The 24,922-nt window shown below is 40.8% G+C and overlaps 2 protein-coding genes and 1 non-coding gene across 5 annotated transcripts in view; all 3 read left to right on the top strand.

Annotated features, from left to right (window-relative positions):
- Sos2 (SOS Ras/Rho guanine nucleotide exchange factor 2) overlaps positions 1-18,473 on the top strand; it is a 95,141-nt gene extending 76,668 nt beyond the window's left edge. For both annotated transcript variants that reach the window (XM_029484537.2, XM_021179153.3), the window contains exons 17-23: positions 4,499-4,616; positions 6,426-6,598; positions 9,201-9,317; positions 11,294-11,555; positions 13,386-13,427; positions 15,484-15,593; positions 16,560-18,473. In XM_029484537.2, the coding sequence (XP_029340397.1) occupies positions 4,499-4,616; positions 6,426-6,598; positions 9,201-9,317; positions 11,294-11,555; positions 13,386-13,427; positions 15,484-15,593; positions 16,560-17,069 (1,332 nt within the window). In that variant the 3' untranslated portion in view covers positions 17,070-18,473. The remainder of the gene's footprint in view (positions 1-4,498; positions 4,617-6,425; positions 6,599-9,200; positions 9,318-11,293; positions 11,556-13,385; positions 13,428-15,483; positions 15,594-16,559) is intronic.
- LOC115032913 (U6 spliceosomal RNA) lies at positions 15,929-16,034 on the top strand. Its single transcript, XR_003838559.1, has one exon. It is a non-coding gene; the product is annotated as a U6 spliceosomal RNA (small nuclear RNA).
- A 735-nt stretch (positions 18,474-19,208) lies between the features above and the next one.
- On the top strand, positions 19,209-24,610 carry Vcpkmt (valosin containing protein lysine methyltransferase). 2 transcript variants are annotated; one of them, XM_021179310.3, is made up of 6 exons: positions 19,211-19,531; positions 19,622-19,732; positions 19,902-19,971; positions 21,042-21,161; positions 22,259-22,363; positions 24,312-24,610. In XM_021179310.3, exons 1-6 carry the CDS (start codon positions 19,266-19,268, stop codon positions 24,324-24,326), a joined length of 687 nt encoding a protein of 228 aa, XP_021034969.2. In that variant the 5' UTR covers positions 19,211-19,265; the 3' UTR covers positions 24,327-24,610. The 2 variants fall into 2 exon arrangements, with proteins under 2 accessions (XP_085686523.1, XP_021034969.2); XM_085830397.1 differs by lacking the exon at positions 24,312-24,610 and having other exon boundaries at positions 19,209-19,531; positions 22,259-24,305.
- The last annotated feature ends 312 nt before the right edge of the window (positions 24,611-24,922 follow it).

Below are 24,922 nucleotides of genomic sequence, written 5' to 3'. Positions count from 1 at the left end.
ACATTTGTTCTTTTGTCTTTTCCCTTAAATTCAGAGGTAGAATTACTCAAGTCTGTGTTCTTATGTAACAGCATGTGCTGGTAAGTATAGGGTTTTTCCAGTGACACATTGATAGTCTCATCAATGGCAAAGAATTTTATTAAATATTTAATATACAAATTATTTCCTAATTGCTTCAGTATATAGTCAAAAAGAGATAACCCTTTCTGAAACCTAAAGTTATATTATTTTAAATTATGGATTGTCATATTTTAAATTATGTTTAATATTTCTTTGAGAAAATTTGGGACATACAGAAGTATACAGATTTTTTTTGCCTGTAACTTTAAAATGAACATCACATTTTACATAGATATGTATGACATGCATCTTATTTTTATAAACATTGTTCTCTAAACATTGTGTCTCGACAAGGGTTTTTTGTTTTGTTTGTTTTTAGTGGTTACATCGTTTTCTGTTCTATGAATTATAATTTAGTCCATCATTCTATTTGGGGTCAACTAAGTTAGTTTTGTATTTTCATTTGCATATATAATTTATCATGGACCATTTATTTATTCATTCATTCATTCATTCATGTGTCTCCATGAAACTCTGATTCTTTCCCTAGTATTACTTTCTGGAGACAGAAGTCCTGTCCCCAGAGTTTAGGTTTAGTTCCTCGCATCCACCTGGAACCCTAGAACCATCTCTTATTCCAGTTCTAGGCGACCTGGCACCCTCTTCTGACTCCGGAGACAGAGATCTTTTGTTTTTTCAGACTTTTGGTACTTTGCTAACGAGTTTGCCCTTAACATTAAATTATTACAGATTTCATGGGCTAAAAATAAAAGTTTTAATTTTTATTGTATTTAAAAATAACTAGTGAGTTTAGTATTGTTAATGTATCTATTATTCACTTTCATCTTTTCCATATGATTATCTGGTCACGTTCCCTCAGTTTTCTTTGTTGGTTATTTGTATTTATTTATATAAACTTTTTAGTATGCTTACGTCATTAGGACAGACTGTCTAGGTCCCTAGTTTGTGCATCAAGCACAGTGTCCTCACTGTGGGTTCTTGCCTTGGTTCTTGCCTACAACGGTTTCCCCGGGTGAGGTGAAGAGAGTAGGTGCTCAAGTGTTTATCTAACGTTACCTTAAACCATGGCAGTTACCAGCTCTCTGTAAACCAGTCTAGCACCTTATGTTAGAACTAAAACAGACACACTCGCCCATCAGAGTCACAGAGAACAAATCATTTTCTCAAATGCTCCAGACCGTAAGTTACCTGGACACAGGTGTGCTGACTCTAGCACTGTTGCAGTGGCAGAAAGCCGGAAACCACCGGGGTGCCGGCAGCTGAGAATGAGCGCATGCACTGTTCGGCATTTAATGTTATGGTTTTGGGGGAAAGATATAAGAAAACTTCAGAATGACCATAATTCCACTTTAATATAACAAACCTAAACCTCGCAGTAGTGTTATGTAAATATTAAAGGTAATGTGGTTGCCAGGAATGTGAATGGGTGGGAGAGCACTGGCTCATCGTGTATAAAGCTCTGGGTTCAAGCCCTAAAAGAGGAGGAAGAGGGGGCTGTGAGGAACGGAGGGAGGAGATTCACTTTTGGAATTCTTAACATTGCTCCTTTCAGTAGGAAAAGAACAAATATTGTAACTTTGAGTTTATATTTTCAACTTGTATGTGCTTTATGTATTAAAGATAGTAAGCAGCACAGTGTGCTTACGTTAATAATTTTCATTCTGGGGGCAGGAGAGATGGCTCTGTGAGTAGCTACACTTACTTCTCTTTCATAGGACTTAGGTTCCGTTCTTAGCATCCACATGGAAGCTCATAGCCATCTGTTACTCTAGTTCTAGGAGATCCCACACCCTTTTCCAACATCTGTGGGCACCAGGCACACAGACTTGTGAAAAAGTAAAAATAAATAAATCTTTTAAAATTTTAAATGAAAAACTATTGTTTAAATCCTGATATTGTAAAACTGAAATTGTGTTCATTTTAGAGGTTAAACATTTTGATTTTTAATATTGGGGCAGAAGTATTACAAAAGTACATATAGTGTATAAGGAATAATAGCACCGACCGTCTGTGAATTTGGCATCCTGGTTTATTAGTGTTGGAGGTGCCTATATCACAGCATACATGTGTGGCAAGAGAATTTTCAGAATCAGTCCTCTCTCTACCATGTAGATCTCAGGGAAGGTCAGGGAGTCTTGGTGGTGCGCACCTTGAGCCACTGGCCATGTGTTGGCCCGCATAGCACATCACCTGCTTTCTTTCCCCTTTAGACAGCACATTATGAATTTTGTACTTTTAATTATCTTACTTTTTCTCCTATTTTAAATATTTGTATCTATGTAATTTCATTTGTCGTGTTTATTATTTTTATTTAAAAACTATGGATTCGTGTGTGTGTGTGTGTGTAGATACACATGCGTGTAGAAGCATATACATATGTGTGTGCAGATATTTATCAGGAGCTTCCACCTTAGTTTTTGAGGCAGAGCCTCTTTCATGGGAACCTGGGGCTTGACAGCTTTCTAAACTGGCTTGCTAGGGACCCCTGAGGATCTATCCACCTCCCTGCCTCCTCAGCACTGAGATTACAACTAGAGCTGGAACACCCGTTTTCTATGTGGGAGCTGGGGCTCAAACTCAGGCCCTCCTGCTTGTACAGCAGGCACTATGCTAGCTCTGACATCCCCAGCCTAACTGCTTTGTGATGATCAGTGCAACAGATCCCGAGACCCTAATGTTTTGTCTCTCTAAATAAGTCCTTATTGATCCTCAAGGCCTAACATTGGAAGAAAGAGAGTTCAAGGCCAGCCTTCACTGTGTAATGAAACCCCATCTCAAACAAAACGAAAGGAAGATCTTTAATTGAGATGGAATTTTGTTTTTGAATACAGGGTGAGGTTGTGTTGAAATTAAGTCCCAGTTCTTCCTCCTAGACCCATGTTCCCAGAAATAAGACTCAGACTCAAAATATGTTTACAGATATCTTGGCCATATAGCTAGGCTCTATTCTGACTAGACCATAACTAAAGGTACCCCATTTATTTTAACCTACATTCCGCCACGTGACTGGCTTCCTGTGCTCAAGGACCATGTCATGCATCTGTCTCCTCACTTCTTCCCCGACCAGTCTTTCCACCTGGCTCTTTCCCAGAATCCTTTCTCTCTCAGCTGTCCCACCTTCCATTTCCTGCCTGAGCTATAGGGCATAGGCTTTTTAATTGGTAGGTGATGCACCCATACAATACAGAAGAAGGCTGGGCTCTGGTTTTAGTTTTGTTCTATATGGCTATTCAGTTGTTCTCACACATTCAGAATTCATTCTTTCCCACACTGACCTATTGTGCCTACTGTGTCATAAATGTGTGCGTTTGTTTCTGCTCCGTGTAGTTTTGTAACCCATCTGATTTTTCCTGTGCTGCATATCTAAAATACTGTTACTATAGAATCAACCTAAGTTCTACTTTTTAAAAAATTAATTTTAATAGGAGTTGTGTCTAGATCTGTAAGTCACTGTGAAAGCCTGATGGTTTTATAGTAATGAGCCCTCCTAACCACGAGTGTGCTAAATCTCATTGTTTATGATCTCCTGACACACCTTCACTCTATTGTTACCTATATTGGGATCTTTTTAAAAATAATTATTCCTTTTTGGTGAAAAAATTCTCTCTATCTAGAAATAGAGTTGAATGTTGTTTTGGCTTTTATATACAGCACGGTCACTAACTTCTCCTTTAACATTCTTTGTATATACTTGGGTCTTCCACCCCCATCCCTAGGGGCAGTCAACCATGACTCTGGGAATAGTGGTAGGTCACTGGTCCTTCATGTTCTCCCCTTGTTCATGTTGTCTGTGACTTCTGTAGAGTATTGAATAAAAGCTATTAAAACAACCACATCTATTATGATGTATGTATCTCAGGCATACTGCTCACTGTGGGTCTGTGTTTAGGTATATGTGCTTATATTCCTCATTGATTACAAATCACTTTACTTCCCTTAAGAAAAGTATATTAATGAAATAAAAAAGCAAAGCCTATGATTACTCCATTCACTAGGTTTTCTTCAAGTTTTCCTACCTCCCTACATTGTTTCATTGCTAAGATTTGCCCTCAACCTCACAAGACCTTTTAGTCAAAAACTATTTAATCCTGAAGGATCATAGTTCTTCTTTCTGCCCCTGTAATTTACACCAGATGATTAAAATGATAAAAAAAAAAAATAAGGCCCCAAGGGAGATTTTTATTCCTAAATCTTCTAATTTATAGTAGAAAGAACACAAATTCTTAGTTTTTATATTTATAGATAAAAGATAGAATAACTTATTTTAGCAAGTGTCCAAAGGAGTAAAACTCATAATTTTTAAACTGATTTTAAGTATTTGTAAACTTTTATAAATTCCAAAGTTTTATATTCTTATGGATATTTATATATGATTGAATCATATGCAAGAATTATATTCAACTTACATGTTTTAAAGGCATTGCAGGAAAGGAAGCGGAGAATTTTGGATGACGCTGTGGAACTAAGTCAGGATCACTTTAAAAAATACCTAGTAAAACTTAAATCAATCAATCCGCCTTGTGTGCCTTTTTTTGGTAAGTCATTAAATATAAATATTATATTTTGAAGACAAATGTGTTGTATCCAAAAGAGACCAGGTCTTTCTAGATAGATTGCTCTTATGTCATACATATGAATTTATTATTTGCCTGTATTGATAAATAAAACAAAAAACTCTATTTCCTTGTCTATATAATGAAGATGAAGATTGCTCTTAAAGTTGTAAGAATTGAAAATATTTTATCTATACTACTTAACAAGTCTTGTGAAGACTCTTATGAAGTGCAACTATTATTTTTAACATATATGACACAACTGCAGTGTTTGTCTTTAATTATCAGTATAAAAGTACTTTTTTCAGAGACTTTATGAAATCTTTTTCACTCAGAATTGCATGATTAATTCAAATTACATTGAGCAGAGGTTTTTTTGTTTTTTTTTTTGTTTTTTTTTGGTTTTTCGAGACAGGGTTTCTCTGTGTAGCCCTGGCTGTCCTCACTTTGTAGAGCAGGATGGCCTCGAACTCAGAAATCCGCCTGCCTCTGCCTCCTGGGTGCTAGAATTAAAGGCGTGCGCCAGCACACCTGGCTGAGCAGAGCTTTTTGATGTGACCTTTTATCAAATATAATTATGCATAATAGTCAATGCACACTGTGAGGGGGACATCTTTAGGCAGTTTAGTGGAAGCATCATGGGATAACTTACACACACCTAAGTGGTGCAGAGCGGGCACCATGGCCTGCTCAGAGTTGTCTCCCTGTTGCTTTAATGCAGTCATGCTTACATTGCCCAGGTTGGTCTCAAACTCCTGGACTCAAACAGCTCTTTCTCAGTGTCCCAAACACAGGTCACTGTTTTATAGTAAACTTTGTTTAGAGTGTAAAATTACACTCTAAAGTAATGACAAAATAACTAAAGCATAGCAAATGCACAAGCCAGTAACATATGTTAGGTCAGTGGGAGTCTGTTCATGCCAGTGTCACTAGAAGCACCTGAGTCGCACATTGTGCTGTAATATTACAACACCTGGAACGATTTCCTCAGTTCCCTTTTACTTGGGGGGTGGTTCTGGTGACTAAGCATAAGCTTTAGTTTACTGTAATCTCTTGATACCACTGTTGTGTAGATTGCCCATGGTTTAAAGATAGTTATGTGGCACATGTCTGGCTTCCCTGGTGGAATTGGATGGTTATTTAAATGAAGGCTTGTATTTTAAAACTATTATTGATTGCAATTGAGAGGAAATAATTGTTTGCTGTGAAGGGTTGTCAATCACACTGTAGGATATTTAGCAGACTCCTGACTCACTAGAGTCCAGTGTATCCTAATCTTGGATATTCCTAACTATTCCTTGAAGGACAAAATTGCCTTTAGCCAAGAACTATTAATTTAAATGAGCCAGTAATTATGCATAAAAAGGGATTAGAACTTTTTTTTCTAAGTAATGAGCTTCAAGATCAGTTTGTCTTACTGTTCTTAAGCAAAATTGCTTAACTTGTTTATAGTCACTTAAAGATCATTGGCAGTAAATATCTTAAATATTAAAACATTTGATTAGACAAGGTTTTAACACACAGGTTTGGATATTCGTAGCTTGCCAATTCTTTGTCTAGTAGCCTTTAATGTTAGGGAAGATAGGCTCCCCTTCCTCCATATTTTAAACTCTGTTACAGATTGTTGCTAGGGAATCTTCTGGGTCTGGACCTTTTTCGTCTTCACCTTTCAGAAGTTAGAACCTGGATTCTGCAGTGTCTTCCAGCCAGACCAGACCAGTTGTTTTCCCAAATGATTGAGTAAATGAGATTAGTCTTAAAATAACTTTAAACATTTTTTTTTTTGGCTAGGAATATATTTAACAAATATTCTGAAGACTGAAGAAGGGAACAGTGACTTTCTAAAGAGGAAAGGGAAAGATTTGATCAATTTCAGTAAGAGGAGGAAAGTGGCTGAAATAACTGGAGAGATCCAGCAGTATCAGAACCAACCGTACTGCTTACGGACAGAACCAGAAATGAGGGTAAATATTTTCTTATTAATCTTTGAAAGCAATAGCATTAAATCCTATGGAGTTGCTAAAAGTGCCGCAGTGATAAACATGCTCTCTTGAGATTAAGCTTCAGACAACAATGTAAATACAGGTGAGTATGCTGTAGCCGTCACTAATCTTAGGGGCCTTCGGAGAGTCCTGCCTTTTGTGCACGGTTAGGCAACTCTTCCAAAAAAGACAGAGGGAATGGAACATCTGTGCAATAAAATAAAACCCCACTGCTGCTGTTGTAATGACTGTAAAGGCCAGCCTGGTCTACAGAGTGAGTGCCAGGACAGCCAGGGCTACACAGAGAAACCCTGTCACAGACAAACAAACAAACAAACAAACAAGTGGTGATGAGCTGCTAGTGGTCGTCAGCTGTATCCCTTCTTTCCTCATTCTGCCTGCCCTCTGTGCTGTGGAGAGTCACAGGAATGCAGAAATATATTCTTCAAGCCCACACTAGAGTCTGCAATGCATTTCCCGTAAAAATAATGCTGTAATGTAGTTGAGTACACTTGAAATAGTGCTTTTCTCATTCGTGTCTCAGAAACATCAGCTAGTGATGTTTCTGTGATCTTCTTTTTGCTTCTTACCATCATTCAGAGCAAATCTGCCTTCCTTGGAATTGACACAAAGTAAATTTAAAATTAACCAGGCCCAGGCATGATGGCTTATGCACATAATCCCAACACTTGAGAAGTAGGAGGTAGAGGATCCCTTCTCTAACAGATAGTTAGAGGTCAACCTAGGCAACATAAGACCCAGTCTCTTAAAGAAACACATAGCATAGCCATTCACTTTTTAAGGCACAGTTAACCAACTTAAATAGTATTGGAAAATAAAGGTTCGGAAAATAGAGTGCATCTGTTACAGCTTTTTGTAAAGGATGAAATTATGTTGCCCGATTGCATCTTAACTTATCCATGATGATTTCAAGAAGAAATTATATATTAAAGCAAAATATAATTTTCTGACATTTGCAGAATGCCAGAAGAACAAAAAGGATTTTATATTAAAAAATGTAAAGCTCATTGTTCCTACTGGTATAGTTAAAACTCTGCTTTTATATGTCCTCATAAACCCTTATAAAATTCAATAAAGCTAGCCAGCTAGGCATAGTAGCACATGCCTGTGATCCCAGCATTTAGAAAGCTGAGGCAGGAGGATTACAAGTTCAAAGCAGCCTGAGCTTTTTTTGAGATGCTGTATCAAAAAAAAAAAAAATTAAACCCAGTAATTAGATGCCAATTTTATTTTTAGAAATAATAAAAGAGCATAAGATATATATATAGATATATATATAGATATATATATAGATAAATATATAGTAATAAAATGTACACAGTTTGTAATTATTAATGTACCAATGAGTTAGAAAATCCCTGTGCAAGTGACTGTATGGAGACTAGTGAAATCAGTCCTAGAACGTGTCACAGAGTAACAGTGTTCACATTAATGTATCACACAGATAATAATGTCCAGAGGCATTCTTGTGGTAAAGTCAGCGTCTCTGATCAATGAAATAGCTGCTTCTTTTTCTTTTTTTGTTTTCTTCACCACTTCAGCTATATGCCAAGCCCAGATCATTTTATAGTTTATAGTTTGAAAAACTGAGATGCAGAGCTAGAAATATAACTCAGCATTTAAGAGCATGCACTGCTCTTCCAGAGGACCAGAGTTCAGTTCCCACCAGCCATTCAAGCAGCTGACATCTTCCTGTACCTCCCCCAAGCCTGCTCTCATATGCACACACCCCTGCGGATGTGCACACAGGCACACAGACATGCACACACATACACACCCACGTGCACACACACACAGATGCACTCACTCACACAATGTTTTTTTGACATTTTACTAAATTATCTCAATATTCTACTTAAAAACTTAAAGTTTAAAATATATATTCATAGTAGAATTTTTTTGGATAAACACTGGTTTGGTTTATTTATTTATTTATTTATTTATTTATTTATTTATTTATTTATTTATTTGGCCTTGGAGGGTAACACAGAAAAAATTAAAGCTATAATTGTCTTTGTTTGTTTGTTTGTTTGTTTGTTTGTATGTTCGAGACAGGGTTTCTCTGTGTAGCCCTGGCTGTCCTAGAACTCACTGTGTAGACCATGCTGGCCTCGAAATCAGAAATCCGCCTGCCTCTGCCTCTTGAGTGCTGGGATTAAAGGCGTGCACCACCACGCTCGCTATAATTGTCTTTTAAATTACTTTTGAATATACCTTAATCCAATTATCTCCACTTTTTTTTCCTGCTTATCTACTGCACGCTGTGGTTTTCAGGCATAATCTTCATTGTAAACTCTGTCAGTAGATGAATGATGGTAATTTTGGTGTCATAGTGAGCAGGAAGATAGCTGCTAAGAAACAAGTGATGCCAGCCACTGAGCTGAGGATCTGTTCATCATCCTAATAAACTGTGAGGCTAGGATGCTGTCGTAGTCACAAATAGAGAGCAGAAAGCGCAATCTGTATAAACATCTCAAATACTGTGGTGTCTTGATTTGTTTTATTGTTAAAGTTAATTGGACCTAATTTTAGTATATACATGTATTTATGTGTTTAATTCTAGAGATTCTTTGAAAACCTCAACCCCATGGGAATTTTATCTGAAAAAGAGTTTACAGATTATTTGTTCAACAAATCATTAGAAATCGAACCCCGAAACTGCAAACAACCACCTCGATTTGTAAGTCCGCTCATTATAATTATGGGGGGCTTTGTCTCTTTTTAAAAATAATATGTTCAGGGGCTAGAGAGATGGCTCCACAGTTAAGAGCACTGACTGCTTTTCCCAGCAACCACATGGTGGCCCATAACCATCTGTAATGGGATCTGATGTCCTGTTCTAGTGTGTCTGAAGAGAGGAACAGTGTACTCATATACATAAAATAAATAAATAAATCTTTAAGTATAATAATTTCAATGTTTATCAACGTATTCTGTTAAAATTGTTGTATCACCAATAGCTGTTTTGTTGTTTTATTCTACGATACTATTCTATTTCCAAAATTATGTCTACAGGGTGGGGTTGGGGCTCAGATGTAAGAGGGCATCTGTGAGGCCCTGGGTTCACCCTCTAACATCACAGAAAGGAAAATAATACTTAGCAGAAAATGTCAGCCTTTTGATAGAAACCAATTTAAACAAAACAGTACTTGGTATAAAAACTAGGTCCACACGCGTGCTAAGTCGCCTTCATCTCAGGGTCCTTATTTATCTGTCCTCGCTTGCACCTCCTGACGGAAGAGAAAAGGTACAGGAAGGTGAGGCTGGCTCCAAAGCAAGGAGCTGGATGGGATAAGTGAGAAGCTGGGGAGTTGACACAGCTGCATTTTACTCCGTTTTTCTGAATTCTTTGCAGTTTTGTTTGTTTCCATTATGTTACCACTGATGGGGTTTAAAAACCAAGCAAGTTAGAGTGGAAACCATGATAGTACTTCTACTGAAGTCATTAAAGTGATAGGTAGGGGTTGTTCATTTGCTTAAGGACAGGAGAAAAAATGATCTTTTAAAAACTGAAGCACATAATATTATGTCACATAAATTCTGTTCCCAGTAAATGTTTGTCAAATCAATATATATGGTACAAAAGAGATTATTTACACTCCATATTTTATCCTCCCCCATCCACCCTCCGACTGTTTCACATCCCATACCTCCTCCCCACCCCCTATCTCCACATGGATGTCCCCTCTTCCCACCCCACCTGACCTCTAAACTCCCTGGGGCCTCCAGTCTCTTGAGGGTTAGGTGCATCATCTCAGAATGGACTCAGACCCGGCAGTCCTCTGCTGTATGTGTGTTAGGGGGCCTCATATCAGCTGGTGTATGCTGCCTGTTTGCTGGTCCAGTGTTGGAGAGATCTCGGGGGCCCAGATTAATTGAGACTGCTGATCCTCCTACAGGGTTGCCCTTCTCCTCAGCTTCTTTCAGCCTTCCCTAATTCAACAACAGGGGTCAGCTCTTCTGTGCATTGGTTGGGTGCAACTATCTGCCTCTGACTCTTTCAGCTACTTGTTGGCTCTTTCGGAGGGCAGTCATGATAGGTCCCTTTTTGTGAGTGCTCCATAGCCTCAGTAATAGTGTCAGGCCTTAGGATCTCCCCTTGAGCTGGATCCCACTTTGGAACTGTCACTGGACCTTCTTTTCCTCAGGCTCCTCTCCATTTCCATCCATGTAATTCTTTCAGACAGGAACAATTATGGGTCTCTGGTATTGGGTGAGGGAAAAGGACTGAAGCCCTAAGGGCCAGCAGAAAGAATGGAAACAGGCAACCTCAGGAGATAGGTTGGGGGGACCCCCCAGAGTGCACCACTTGGGAGGTGAGAGACTCTCAGGATTCAGAGGGACCTTAAATGAAATGCCAGACAGTAGGGAGAGGAACTTATAGAGCCCACCTCCAGCAGAAAGGTGGGACATTAAGTGAGGGATGGGGTTGCCATCCCACAGTTACACAGCAGTTTATCTCTAAAATCATGTTTAAAAAAAAAAAAAAAGATTTACTTATCAAGCCCATGATAAACAATCTAATCAAGTACTCCAAGAAATGCTACAGGCTGTCCTTGAAGATCAAGAGTGCACTTAAAATAAGAAAGCTGGAAGTTATAAACAAACCACCTGCACATCAATGCTATTTTAACTCTACTTATTTACTTTTTCTAGCCTAGGAAGTCAACCTTTTCCTTAAAATCTCCTGGAATAAGGCCCAATGCTGGCCGCCATGGCTCTACCTCGGGCACGCTACGAGGTCACCCAACGCCTCTGGAAAGAGAGCCTTATAAGATAAGCTTTAGCCGGATTGCAGAGACAGAGCTAGAATCAACAGTGTCTGCACCAACCTCTCCCAACACTCCATCCACCCCACCAGTGTCTGCTTCTTCAGACCACAGTGTGTTTCTAGATGTGGACCTCAATAGCTCCTGTGGTAAGTATGTAACAAAACCTCTTGGTAAGGAGGAATTTGTGGTTTGGATAATTTGTTTCTTCTTTCTAATTACAGAGCTATAGAACCCTTGGCACCTGTGTTTGGCTAGTTTTAATTGACACACTCTAGAATCACCTGGAAAGAGAGTCTTACTGAGGGATGGTCTAGGTTGGGTTGGCCGGTGAGCATGTCTGCAGGGAATTGTCTTTATGACATGAATTGAAGTGAGAGACCTGGCCTCTGTGAATAGCACTATTATGTAGGCACGGGATCCTGAGCCATGTACTAATGGATGTGAGTGCCTTGATGTCACCGTTAGCCTGGTACTCAGGAGGAGAGGCAGGTGAATGGGTCTCTTACGTTCAAGGCCAGCCTGGTCTGTGGGCTACACTAGGATGTACTGTCTCTTAGAAAGAGGTAGAGGTGAGCAGGGCATGAGCATGCACTCTGCTCCTGTCCCTGATTGTGGACTGGAACCGGGAACTGGGTGCTGAAATAAGCCTTTATGGTTTGTCAGGGTGTTTATCACAGCAACATAAAACGAAACTAAGATACGGTGTTGGTCTGGATAGTGCCGTCTAAATGCAAACGTTGTGTTTAGTGGAAAGAGTGGAGCATCCTGGTGGGGGGGGGGGGCACGCCTTTAATCCCAGTGCTTGAGAGGCAGAGGCAGGTGGAACTCTTGAGTTCAGGGGAGAGTGAGTTCCAGGGCAGCCAGGGCCACACAGAGAAATCTGTAGTGGGGGTGAAGGGAAGCATGTATGTGTATAGTTTCCAATTTATTCAGTTAACAGAGGTTTTTTTTTATTATTATTTTTTGGAGTAATGGGTAATAAATCAAGGACATAAATTCTGTAAAAGAAATTGAAAGGGATTGTGACAGAAAAAGAACCCTTTAGGCTACAAAAGGAGAGCTGTTGTAGGTACAGTGACTATCAAGCTCATGTCCCAGACTAGCACAGCAGAAGGTGGTGGGAGAGCTTTGTTATTTCTACACCCCCCCCCCCCAAGACAGGGTTTCTCTGTGTAGCCCTGGCTGTCCTGGAACTCACTCTGTAGACCAGGCTGGCCTGGAACTCAGAAATCTGCCTGCCTCTGCCTCCTGAGTGCTGGGTTTGTTATTTCTATAGTGCATTTTACTTTGTGTGTGTGTGTGGGGGGGTGAGATAGGCCTCTCAACCAGTGTAACTTAGCTGTCCTCACTGTGTGGACCAGGGTAGCCACCGACTTCTATCTCCCAAGTGCTGGGATTAAAGACATGCAGTAGTGCATTTTTTTGTAAGTGAAAATTGTAGAAACTATTTAATCCCAACCCAGAGTTTCTACCTCACCGTAGACCATTTACTTCCCTGATAAATATACGCTTTTTATTTACAGTAAGCATTAAACAATAACTGTCCTTTATGTTTATAATAAGTACAAAAGCTGGGCAGCTGCCTACCCTGTATGCTATTAGAATCTACTGTCCTATTGATAACCTTGAGTTATTACTTACTACTTACTATGTTTCATCTAGGCTGCTCTAACTCCAGTTGGCCAGCCCTCATGGCCTACGTTCTCTTGACTCCTAACCCATGGCAGCTTCTCCTTCTTCCTCCTGCACCTTCCTCTTCCTCATGCCCCTCTCTGACCCCCAAGGCCGGGAATCTGCCCAGCTGGGGCAAGGTGTATGTTCGGACTCTCTCATCTTTGGGACAACCAGGTCTTGGGGGCGGGGGGCACATTTAGCATTATGATATATAACAAAAGACCAAACCTCGATAGAAACTATCTAAAAAGAAGGCCACCCACATTAGCTTTCTACTCAGATGCTTCTCCTCTTTCCAACAGGCAGCAACACCATCTTTGCTCCAGTCCTCTTGCCACACTCAAGTAAGTAAGACAGAAGAAGGTTACAGTAAGATGACTGTAAAGACCATAATCTGATTTATTAAAGGTGTACTTCCATATTTGGGTGATTTCAAGAAGGAATTGTATGTTAATGCAAAAATGTATATTTTCTGACATTTGGAGAATGCCTGAAGAATAGAAAGGATTTTATATTAAAAATATATAAAAAATGTTTTTATTTTATTCTTCCCTCTTCCCATTCCCCCTCACACAGACACGCAGATACGCAGACACACACACACACACACACCCTTCCCAGTCTCCACTGATGCAAGGCAGTGTCAGACTGACCTGCATCCCCAGGACCAAAAGAAAATTTTACGAACAGTCTGAACTACTTACAACTTGGTGCTCCTAAAATGTTGTTAATTTTTGTTTTAACCACCTTTAACATATTTTTGACCGGGCGATGGTGGCACACACCTTTAATCGCAGCACTTGAGAGGCAGAGGCAGGCGGATTTCTGAGTTCGAGGCCAGCCTGGTCTACAGAGTGAGTTCCAGGACAGCCAGGGCTACACAGAGAAACCCTGTCTCGGAAAAAAAAATAAAACGAAACAAAAAACCAAAAAAAAATCAAAAAATCATATATTTTTGATCTTGTCTGAACTTGAACAAACTACTCCCCATCTTCAGACTTACTAGGGATCAAGTGAGGTAACTGGAGAACACCTAGCACATTTCCTGGCCTGGGATGTGGAGCAAATCCATCTCGGTTGCCTGACTTCTAGTTTCTCCTGAGAAAGGATACAGAGTCAGTTCTTAGTGTCTGTAGTCAACCAGCCACAGACTGCAAACATGCTTAGACCAACAGGGGCTACACCTGTACTTGAACATGCAGAGTCTTTTTGCTATTTGGCATCATTCCCTACACAATAATTTATATAAGGGCTACATTGTGATGAGTAAGGTAAGTCTATTGACAGTTAAAGTTATAGGATTTATACACACTTAGCCGTTTTATTTAAAAGACTAAAGCATTGGTGGATGCTTACATTTATGTAATATCACATAATTAGTGGTTAGATACCAAGGGACAATTGTACTACATATTTATCATGTGCCCAAATTATGTATGTTTGTGTGGGTCCATGTGTATACATGCACGTAGCGGTCAGAGGTCCACCGCAGGTGTCATTCTTTAGGGCTACTCACCCTGCTTTTTGAGGCTGGCTTGGAGCTCACTGATTAGACTGGACTTGCTGCCAGTGAACTGTCCAATGCTTTGGCACTGCTATATTGGTATTTATTCATTATTTATAGCTGTGATACTTTAATTTTCTAAGGAATCCATCAGATGGGCACTTCTGCTTACCATGGTTGGTTAAAATATAGTGCACTCCCTCAGTAAGATTTATATTACAGATGTTAATTTTGGATTCCTTACTTATGTATAGCAACTAGACTTATTTTGTATTAGAAATAGTTTCTGCTCAGAATGGTGTTCCTCTGGAGGCTAATACACCACCATACAAATGCACACATGAGTGCACATGTAGACACACATTTTCAGTTTTATTTTATTTTGGTTTAGTTTTTAAAAGACGTTTAGGGGAGAGTTGGTTTCTGTGCAGATCATCAAACCTAGGGGGCCTCGCACATGCTAGGCAGGCGTCCCACTGTGAGGTGTAGCCTCAACTCTTTTTTTTTTTTTTTTTTTGATACATATATACTTTTTTTTGAGACAAAGTCACTGAGTTGCCCAGGCTTTCCTTGAACTTCATGATTCTGCTGCCTCAGTACCAGTGATTACAGGCCTGCCCCTCCAGGGCCAAAGCAGAATTTCATTATTAATCTTAATAATGTGCCTTCATTTAAATATTATAACTGCCATGTGCCAGTTGTCCTGGTAGATGCTAGGGTTACAGACACATGCACACAGTGTCCCCTAAAGCTTAGAATTTGTGGAGAGGACAGAAGAACCAAGAGAGAGAAAGAACACATTTGACAGTTTTGGTAGCAGAAGTCCTCACGAGTTGTATTAAAGTTTTGTCCTGTAACTGCACTGTGCATGCTAAGCGAGTCTTTTCCTCCCCCAGAGACTTTCTTCAGCTCATGTGGAAGTTTACACAAACTGAGTGAAGAGCCACGAATTCCTCCTCCGCTTCCCCCTCGGAAAAAGTTTGACCATGATGCTCCCAGTTCCAAGGTAGCCATCCATCCGGGCCTGGGCAAAGTTGTGACTCTTCAGAATTGTACTCGTGTTTTAGAGTAGTTTTAGAGTGTGTCAGTCATTGTTTAGTCACATTCTACGAATCTTTAAAATTTATATTGCTGTGTTTGAAAAATGCTTTAAGTAATTGTTTAATAAATTTTTAAAAACTTTTTTTAGAAGTAGAAAATTTCCAATCATCAGAAGTACATTGTCTTTCTTATGCAGATTGGGGAAGGAGGGTGGAATTTCTATTGAAAGAACCTGAAAACTTTAGACCAGTGCTTCTCAAATGTAAAAATCACCAGGGACTTCTTAAAAAGCGGGCTGCTGTGCTTGCTTCCACAGCACACATACTAAAATTGGACCAACACAGAGAAGATTAGCATGGCCCCTGCGCAAGGATGCATGCAAATTCATGAAGTGGTCCATATTTAAAAAAAAAAAAAAAGGTGGGCTGTTGAGCAGCCTCAGGCTGTCACCCGCAGCCGGGCCTGGCCATGCTACGCCATTCATTCTCTGCTGGTACTGACGATGCTGCTCCCTGGATCACACTTGAGATCCACTGCTCTAAGCACCATGGGAAAACCAGAAGCAGATGCTCAGTGAATAGAACTTAGGTATTAAATGCTGTCAATAACATGTCCTTTCATATCTATAAAACTGTGTTGTTTTCACTGACCTGTTGCATTAAGTTTTATAAATTTCTGGAATGTTGGAAACAAAGCAAGACAATATGAAGCTCTATATATTAAGGTTTCAGGGATAACATCTTAAATATCCAAATCTTAAACTGAGCCTAGAATTTGACTGGAAGCAATTTAGTTAGAAACCTGATAAATAAACCCCATTAATTTAATTTGAGCCTCCAGATTGAACTTTTCACAGAAGAGTTTTCAGTCTTTTTCATTTGTCTTGTACATTTCCCAAGAGACTATGCCTATCCCTTTCTGTTCTGTTTAGGGAGCTCTGAAGTCTGATGATGACCCTCCTGCTATTCCACCAAGACAGCCCCCTCCTCCAAAGGTAAAGCCGAGAGTTCCTGTCCTCATGGGTACATTTGATGGGCCTGTGCCCAGTCCACCTCCACCTCCTCCAAGAGACCCTCTTCCTGATACCCCTCCACCAGTTCCTCTTCGGCCTCCGGAACACTTTATAAACTGTCCATTTAATCTTCAGCCACCTCCACTGGGCCATCCTCACAGAGACCCAGACTGGCTAAGAGACGTTAGCACGTGTCCTAACTCACCAAGCACTCCTCCCACTACGCCCTCTCCACGGATTCCACGCAGCTGTCACTTGCTCAGCTCCAGTCACAGCAGCCTTGCTCATCTTCCAGCTCCTCCTGTTCCACCAAGGCAGAATTCAAGCCCTCTCTTACCAAAGCTGCCACCAAAGACTTACAAACGGGAGCTTTCCCACCCTCCACTGTATAGACTGCCTCTGCTTGAAAATGCAGAAACTCCTCAATGACCTTGGCCATATGTAGTCATTGACACTGGAATAGTATTTGTAAAGGTTTTTAATTTATTCAAAAAGACATAGTATTTTAGTACTTTTTACAGAAATGCTACTGATTAAATAAGCTCTTAAGAATTAGTAAACTTGTTGGATGGCAGTGGCACACACCTGTAATCCCAGCACTCTGGCTGCAGAGGCAGATGGGCTTCAGGGATTGAGAGCAGCCTGGTCTACAGAGCAAGTTCAGGACAGCCAGGGCTACACAGAAAAACCTTGTCTCAAAAGTCAAAATACAAACAAAAGAGAAAAGGAAGGAAGGAAAGAATTTAAAATATTAAAATGCAAAAGCCCTTCACCATAGCCCCCAGGTGAGCAGTAGCATTGCTTCATCAGCTCCCCAGTGCTGCCCTAACTAAGGCCAGTGTAAAGACTCTGTACCGCACTGCAGACTCTGCTAACCGATGGCGGCGGCGCAGGAGGAGTTCTGACTGCACTGAGAGGGGCTAGCGCTTGCTCGAGGGCGAGGGCGTTCTCACGCCTGAGTGATAGATTCCTTTTTAGGGCGATGAACTTACACAGATGCAGAAGATATGGGGTGGTGTTACTGGTTTTTAACCCTCTGACCGTCTTCTAGCTTCTAATTTTGTTTGGTTTTTACATCTAGGACACTTATGAATAATACCCGCTGTTCTTAAACTCTTTGAGACCATGTCTTAAATGTCAGTATTTGCTGCTGAAGACAAAAAACAGAAAATAGAATGAAATAATAGAATGCACTGTGTTTATTATTTTGTTAAAATTATAAACAGTTGTACATTACCTGATTATAGAAGAAGGGCATGTGTTCATTAAGATGTGCCTTTTGTTTTGCAGTGTATGATGTTTAGCTAATCATTGTTTAGCTAATGATTTGCCTATTATTTGGGAAGACAAAATTAATATGCCATATATGTACAGTTTATTTATATTGTATATATTTAAAGATAATGCTAATAACCTATATAAATGTAAGTGACTTGAGGCCTATAATACAATCTGCTATGTTACTACTTTGTAAGTCTGGAACAAAAGTGTCTTATGGCATAAGAACCAACTGCCATTGTCAAACCTATTAACTGTCTTTAATCTCGTGTTAACTGAAACTTTTGAAAAGTTTTTCCAGATTAGTAATATTTAAACAGAAAATACTTTAAAAAGCTTTATTAAATTTTTTAATCAGACAGGATAAAGCTTTGCCATTTGGATACTATCATTCAAAGTGATCAAGGTATGTATGTTATGCTGATAGTGCAGTAGCAGCCATTGTAAAGTAGCCAAAAGCCACGTTGTTTATCTACTGGTCTGTGGCCTTTTACTGTGCTTTGTATCAGAGTTCTTAACAAGATTAATAAATCACCTCAGTCTTAATTTGTAAAAGATTTGCAATATTGTTTTTCATCACAAAGAGCAAGGAGAAGCTGGGTATAGTGGTGAGCACCTGTAATCGCAGCACTTGGGAGGTTAGGCTGAAGCATCTGGACTTAAAGGCGACTCGACTTCATAAAGAGTATGAAGAGTTTGAACCTACTTGGGATACAGGAGGCCATCCTGAAAACAAACAAACAAAAAGCAACAAAGCTGAAAAAAAACTAGAAGAACGAATAGCTATCATCTATTTATTACGTGTGTGTGAGTGTGTGTGTGTGTGTGTGTGTGTGTGTTGTGCATACTAGAAATCCAATATAACAGGCCAACCTGCAGATCTCTCCTTCTACTATGTGTGTCCTGGAACTCGAGTCCTTGGTCTTGCTGGCCATCTCTTGGCCCCGTGGGATGTAAAAGGATTAACTTTTCTTTACCATTAAAAGCAAGTAGCACGTTCCCAGCCACCACTTTTATGCATTCATATGAAAAGGAAGCACAGTAGGAAAACTTCTTAAATATTACCATTTTTAGATAGAACCTGGGTAGCTGCCTAGATCTATCGCCGGCAGCTCTGTGTGAGCCATTCTCCAGCTATGTATAAGCACTGTCGCTTTGCTTCTTAAAGAGCCAATCATAGTAGCAGCAGCTGGGCTACTCCTGGGTAGGTTCTGCAGCTTCCTGCCGACTTCCGCGCTTTGAGAGTCACGCATGCGCCTTGGGCAGCCGCCCTGCCGCTGGGAGGTACGGGTGCTGCCTGGGCGTGACGTTACGGCGTGCCGCAGCCTGCGGCGGGCCGGGGCAGGGATGGCGGCCGCCGTGGAGCCGGAGGTGGAGGACCCGCTGTGGAGCTTTGTGCGGGTTCTGGAGAAGCGGGATGGGACAGTGCTTCGGCTGCAGCAGTACGGCTCCGGGGGCGTGGGTTGCGTTGTGTGGGACGCCGCCATCGTCCTTTCCAAATACCTGGAGACGCCGGGGTTTTCTGGCGACGGGGCCCACGCGCTGAGTCGGCGCTCGGTGCTGGAGCTGGGCTCCGGCACGGGGGCCGTGGGGCTCATGGCTGCGACTCTCGGGTAAGAGCTGGCGGGAAGGCGCTGGTCGTCCAGCATCAGGTCACCGGCGTGCGGCCATGCGCCTGTACCTCAACGAGGTTGTTTTTTTAGGGCAGATGTTATAGTCACTGATCTTGAAGAGCTGCAGGACTTGCTGAAAATGAATATTGATATGAACAAGCATCTTGTGACTGGTTCTGTTCAAGCCAAGGTACTGAAATGGTTTGTATGGCCTTTCAGCTTGTTTTAAGATAACCGCTTACATGGGCTTTAAATTGCATTTTGCACAGCGCATGCTTAATATGAGGGGAGCCTTCTGCTTCTCGTTTCTAAAATGAACACTTTAAATCGTCAGAGCATCAGTTAAAGACATACGTTTGACATTTTTAAGGGGTGAAGACATAGAAGACTTGATGTCGCCAGACTACATACTGATGGCAGACTGTATATACTATGAGGAGGTGAGTAGTGGTCGAACCGGTGTGTCCGGAAGCCCACCGTTCTCCGTGGTTTAACACCTCCAGGTGTGGGATATTTGTTCTATAGATGATGAGGCAGTAAAGAGAAGTTAAACTATCAAAAGCAACACATTCCCACAATTCAGGATAAGCATACAGGCCTGTCTGTGCGAGGTGGTTGAGAAAACTTCCGTGCATTCTACTGGAGACTTTTTGGGAAAATTTAAAAGGATTTTCCGACTTGCATATATATATATATATTCTGGAAAACTAAGATACCTTCTGTTTGTTTGTCTGTTTGTTCATTTGTTTTTCTTTTTTTTTTCTTTTCCCATTGACTGCTAACCGTGACTTTGAAAATTAATTAAAATGCAAGTTGGCTCACTCCTAAAATCCTAGCATTCACAATTGCCGTAAATGCTAGGCCAGCACACCACAGAGTGAGACTCTCCAAAATTAGTTACTCTCAGTGACAAGATTTTATTAGACTTGTGGAATGGTTTTCTTTATGCAGTATTGGACAGTGCTTAGTTTAAAGTTGATGCCTTGAGCCAACTGATGTTCAAAAGGGTCAGCAGTTAAGAGCACACACAGTTCTTCCAGAGGATCCAAGTTCAATTCCCAGTACCCATATCAGGCAGCTCACAGCCACCTGTAACTCTAGCTCCAGGAAGATCAATTCTTCTGGCCCTGCAGGCACTAGCACATACTTAAACAAAGACAAATACATTGCATATAATTAAAATAACAAAAATTAAATTTAAACCATTAGGGTCAGGCTTGCTTTGGTAGAATAAATAGTTGATTGTTTAAATACCACGTTAACTTAGATGAAGTGAAATTAGACTTGTAAGACTTAAGTCTATCAGGATGTGATGGTACAATTTAAATAGAAATCAGTATAATTATTGGTAGTCAGGGGTTGTTTACCAGTCTAGTTTGAGAACCTTGCTTTGTTTTGTTGGTTTAGAATGGTTTGACTCAAAGGCAGGACTTCTTCACCTCCTGACCGCCTTCCTATAACTGGAAACTCTTGACATAATAAACTGAAAATGGTATTTTTTTTTTAATAGTCCTTGGAACCACTGCTGAAAACATTAAAAGATCTCAGTGGATCTGAAACTTGTATTATATGTTGTTACGAACAACGCACAATGGGGAAAAATCCAGAAATTGAGAGGAAGTATTTTGAGGTGAGTATCGTGTGAGGTCTGTCTTGGTGGCAGTTACCCTCTGGGGGAGCTGGATGTGGGGGCAACACTCTCTTGATTAGAACCCAGGGAGAAGTCTCCACAGCCCTCCCGCACAGAGCCCACTGTCTCTGACCTTGCCAGGCCAAGTTTGCTGGCTGTTCTCACAGTCCTTACTGTTGTACTGCGAGGTGCCAGGGGCTAGTGATGACAAGCCTGTCTTCTGAGACAGTGTCAACGCTGTTAAACACGAGACACTTTGGGAGTTTCTCAGCGGGGTATTTAAAGCTTACATGATAGAAATGTGGAAGTGGTGTTTTTTCCTATATATTTTTATTTTACATAAGTTGCGGTTTCCTGAGCTTTGTTGTTGTTTGTGTTTGTTTCTTTTAAAGATTTCAAAAATTTTTATGTATATGAGTACACCAGTGCTCTCTTCAGACACACCATTACAGATGGTTGTGAGCCACCATGTGGTTGCTGGGAATTGAACTCAGAACCTCTGGAAGAGCAGTCGGTGCTCGTAACCGCTGAGCCATCTCTCCAGCCCCCTTGTTGTTTGTTTTTAAAGTTGGAAAGGAGTGCCTGTCTTGCCTGTCTTTTATATGTTCTTAATTCTCCCCTCAAGTGGCACCCATACCCTTTTATGGGCACAAATGCAACCTACTAAAAACTGGCTCGTTTTGAAGCTGCATCTGTAGTCCTGAAATTCTGTCTGCTGGAAGCACTACTTTTGTCTAATGACAAAAACAGCTATGTGACTCCTTCAGATAATATGTGCTAATATTCAGATATTATGTTATAATATATAAATATGCTTAATTATTAAATTATTAAATAAATAATAATATATTCCATGTTTTTTTTCATTAATATGGGAAAATGTTACTCAACTTTTGAAATTATGATTTTAAAAATCCAAGTAATTCATATTTAGTTAAAACATGTACAATGCATGTATATCAGGGTCTCAGCTCACGCGGTTTCATCTAAATAACTGCTCCAACGTGAAGATACAGAGCACTCCAGACTTGAGAAGGCTTCCGAGTTACCCTTACCGGCCGGTCTGAACTTACCACAAATGTCCTTTAAATTTATAGCTCCTGCAGCTAGACTTTGACTTTGAAGAAATCCCTTTGGACAAACATGATGAAGAATACCGAAGTGAAGACATTCATATTGTATACATCAGAAAGAAAAAAACAGTATGTGCTTTCACAGTTCTTCATATCTGATTTTTGTCAGCTGGCTCTTGTCTGTGCGCTGAGCTGTGGTCAGGTTCGTCACCTCCACACAGTGTGAAGAGCTGTGCTGACTGACACGCAGTGTTTCCATCGTTCACGTGTTGCCTTGGGTTCTTGGTCACAGTCTCAGAACTCAGGAAGCGGAAGGCTATGCAGTTGGAGGCCAGGCTGGGAAATGTACACTTCGTGGGGACACTGTATCAAAAATTCTGTAAGGCTGGCTTTGTTTCTGCCATGCTGGGAAATGAACCTTTGGCCTTATACATGATAGGCAAGCTGTCTGCCATGGAGATAAGTCCCCAGCCTGGTAGGCAGGCCCCTTAAAGTCCTTTTCAGTTATAAGTCAAATGGCCGAGTACTGAGAATGTCCCTGAGGAGTTACTTTAAGACTTCGTGTGTGTGTGTGTGTGTGTGTGTGTGTGTGTGTGTGTGTGTGTGTGTGTAATCTCAATGTTCCCAATGCTTGTCACACTGCCTCTTGAACAGTACTTCAAAAGATTTTTGTAGCTTCCTCTTCTAACCTTTTAAAAGGCTAGTTGCAACCTTGAAACTTTGGTCATTCTCATTTTCCCTTTAAAGGGAAAATGGGCGGGCGGTCTGACCTGGAGAAGAAAAGCACCCCAGTGGAATAGACCTTGATGTGTGCTCCCGTCTGGTCGTCTTCCCACCTTAATGTTTTTTTAGTGGCTCACCTTTATTGTACCTGCGGTTCAAGCCTGTAGAAGGGGGAATCTTGTATGCTCGATTGTGGATGTGAGGTCCGTAAGGCAGAGACATTGGTTTCACTAATGACACTAAAATCTAGTGTGTTCCACTTCTTTCTGATGATTTTGGTCTGATTGAATGCAATGAACAGGGAACACCCGGCTCACTCTGCTTTCTAGTGATGAGGATTCTATAGCCAGCAACACAGTTTTAGGGACCAGGAATGGGGGTTAAAACTCAGTCTAAGGAAGAAAGGGTAAGAGGGTTATTCAGACTGGTGTGGAATGTGCTGAAAAGGCAAAGAAAATACATTTGTGCCTTAGGAGATGCAGTGTTTGCTAAAGCTGCTGTACAGTTTTCAAAGAACTTTTTGAGGCATAAATATCTTCTATGTTTCTGAATATAAACGGTTGTTTTGTTTTTACAAAGACCTATTTCCTTTTTTAAATTGATATAATTCTTTCTCGGGTTTTTAATCTACTCAGCTGTATTGTAAGTGTTTTCATCACCAGACAGGAAATGCTGCCGGCTTTCAGTCCGCACCGTTCATTCTGTGCGTGCTTTACAAGTCGACTCTTGTCCTGTATACTTTTGCATCCGGATCCCTCCATGTCACATCCTCACCTTATACTCCTCTCTGAGTCTGAGTCACATCCCTGAGCACAGTTCTGCTAGCTAATCCACACATTCGTTCATCCGCTGGTAACATTTCTCTCGTTTGCTTCTTATCTGTGAGTAATAATCCTGCTGCGAACACGTGTGTGTGCAGAGACTTCGTAGGTATGGTGAAGTCACCAATGCTTTCCAAAGCTCCTGTTTTGTCTTTACCTTCCCACCCGCGGGTGTGCGCTGGCTGGCTCCCTCACTGCCGAGTGCTCACCAACATTTGTTGCTATCTGACCTTCTCCTGGTAGTTGTTGGAGCAGATGAGGTATAGGATTTCATTGCAGGTTTTTTTCTTAATGATATTCAGTATCTTATGTCACTAGAGAGATATTTGCCCATTTTTAGATTGTGCTGTCTTAGACATTCTGAGTCCTTTACCAACACAAAGGCTTTTAGTTTTGATAATATTCATAGTCTGTTTTCTTCTTGATTGCTTTAGATGTCAGCTAAGAACTATCTCTAAACATTGCACATGGTTCTCTTGAAGTGCGCTACTTGGGTTATAAAATTAATGTTCAAACTCCCCCGTTCCTCATAGAAACCGCCATCGTGAAGTGCTTCTCCATCTTAGCCACGCCCCCCAACATCCTGGGTAAGGTCAAGATGTGAACGGAGCATGTGCACACCGCATGGAAGACTGCCTCCCAGATTTCTCCAGCATGTCCTTAGAGATCTGGTACATGGATGACAACTACCTTGGACTGCCCACAATGTGAAATGCCCGCCCGCCCGCCCGCCTGTGGGCTGAAATCTAACGTAGGTTTACTTAGTTCGGCATCAAGTTCTGCTTAAAAGAAACGTTGACAATCGCTCAAATAAAAATTAATTTTGAGAGTACCCTCAAGTCTGAAGCAGCATGGTTGACTCAGTACATTTCCAAGAAGCTCAAAATCAGTTGATCCAATTTCTAATGGCATCTATTATTGTATAGGAATGTTCTGAGGACTGGTGTCATGGTGGTGCACGCCTTTAATACCAGCATAGGGGAGACAGAGGCAGGTGGCCCACTTGAGTTCCAGACCAGCCTGCTCTACGGGGCAAGCTGGTTCCAAGCATAATAGGACCGTCTCGAAGGAAGGAAGGAGGTAGAAAGGAGCAAAAACCCCAAACCATAGAGAAGTTGATGCAATCCAGCTTCCAGTGCTAGTG

The sequence above is a fragment of the Mus caroli genome, unplaced genomic scaffold, assembly GCF_978045245.1.
Source record: "Mus caroli unplaced genomic scaffold, Mus_caroli_1 scaffold_14, whole genome shotgun sequence".
In the NCBI taxonomy this organism is placed as follows: domain Eukaryota; kingdom Metazoa; phylum Chordata; class Mammalia; order Rodentia; family Muridae; genus Mus; species Mus caroli.
Note: the sequence above shows the minus strand (reverse complement) of the source record. Positions and strands in the feature narration are given on the sequence as shown.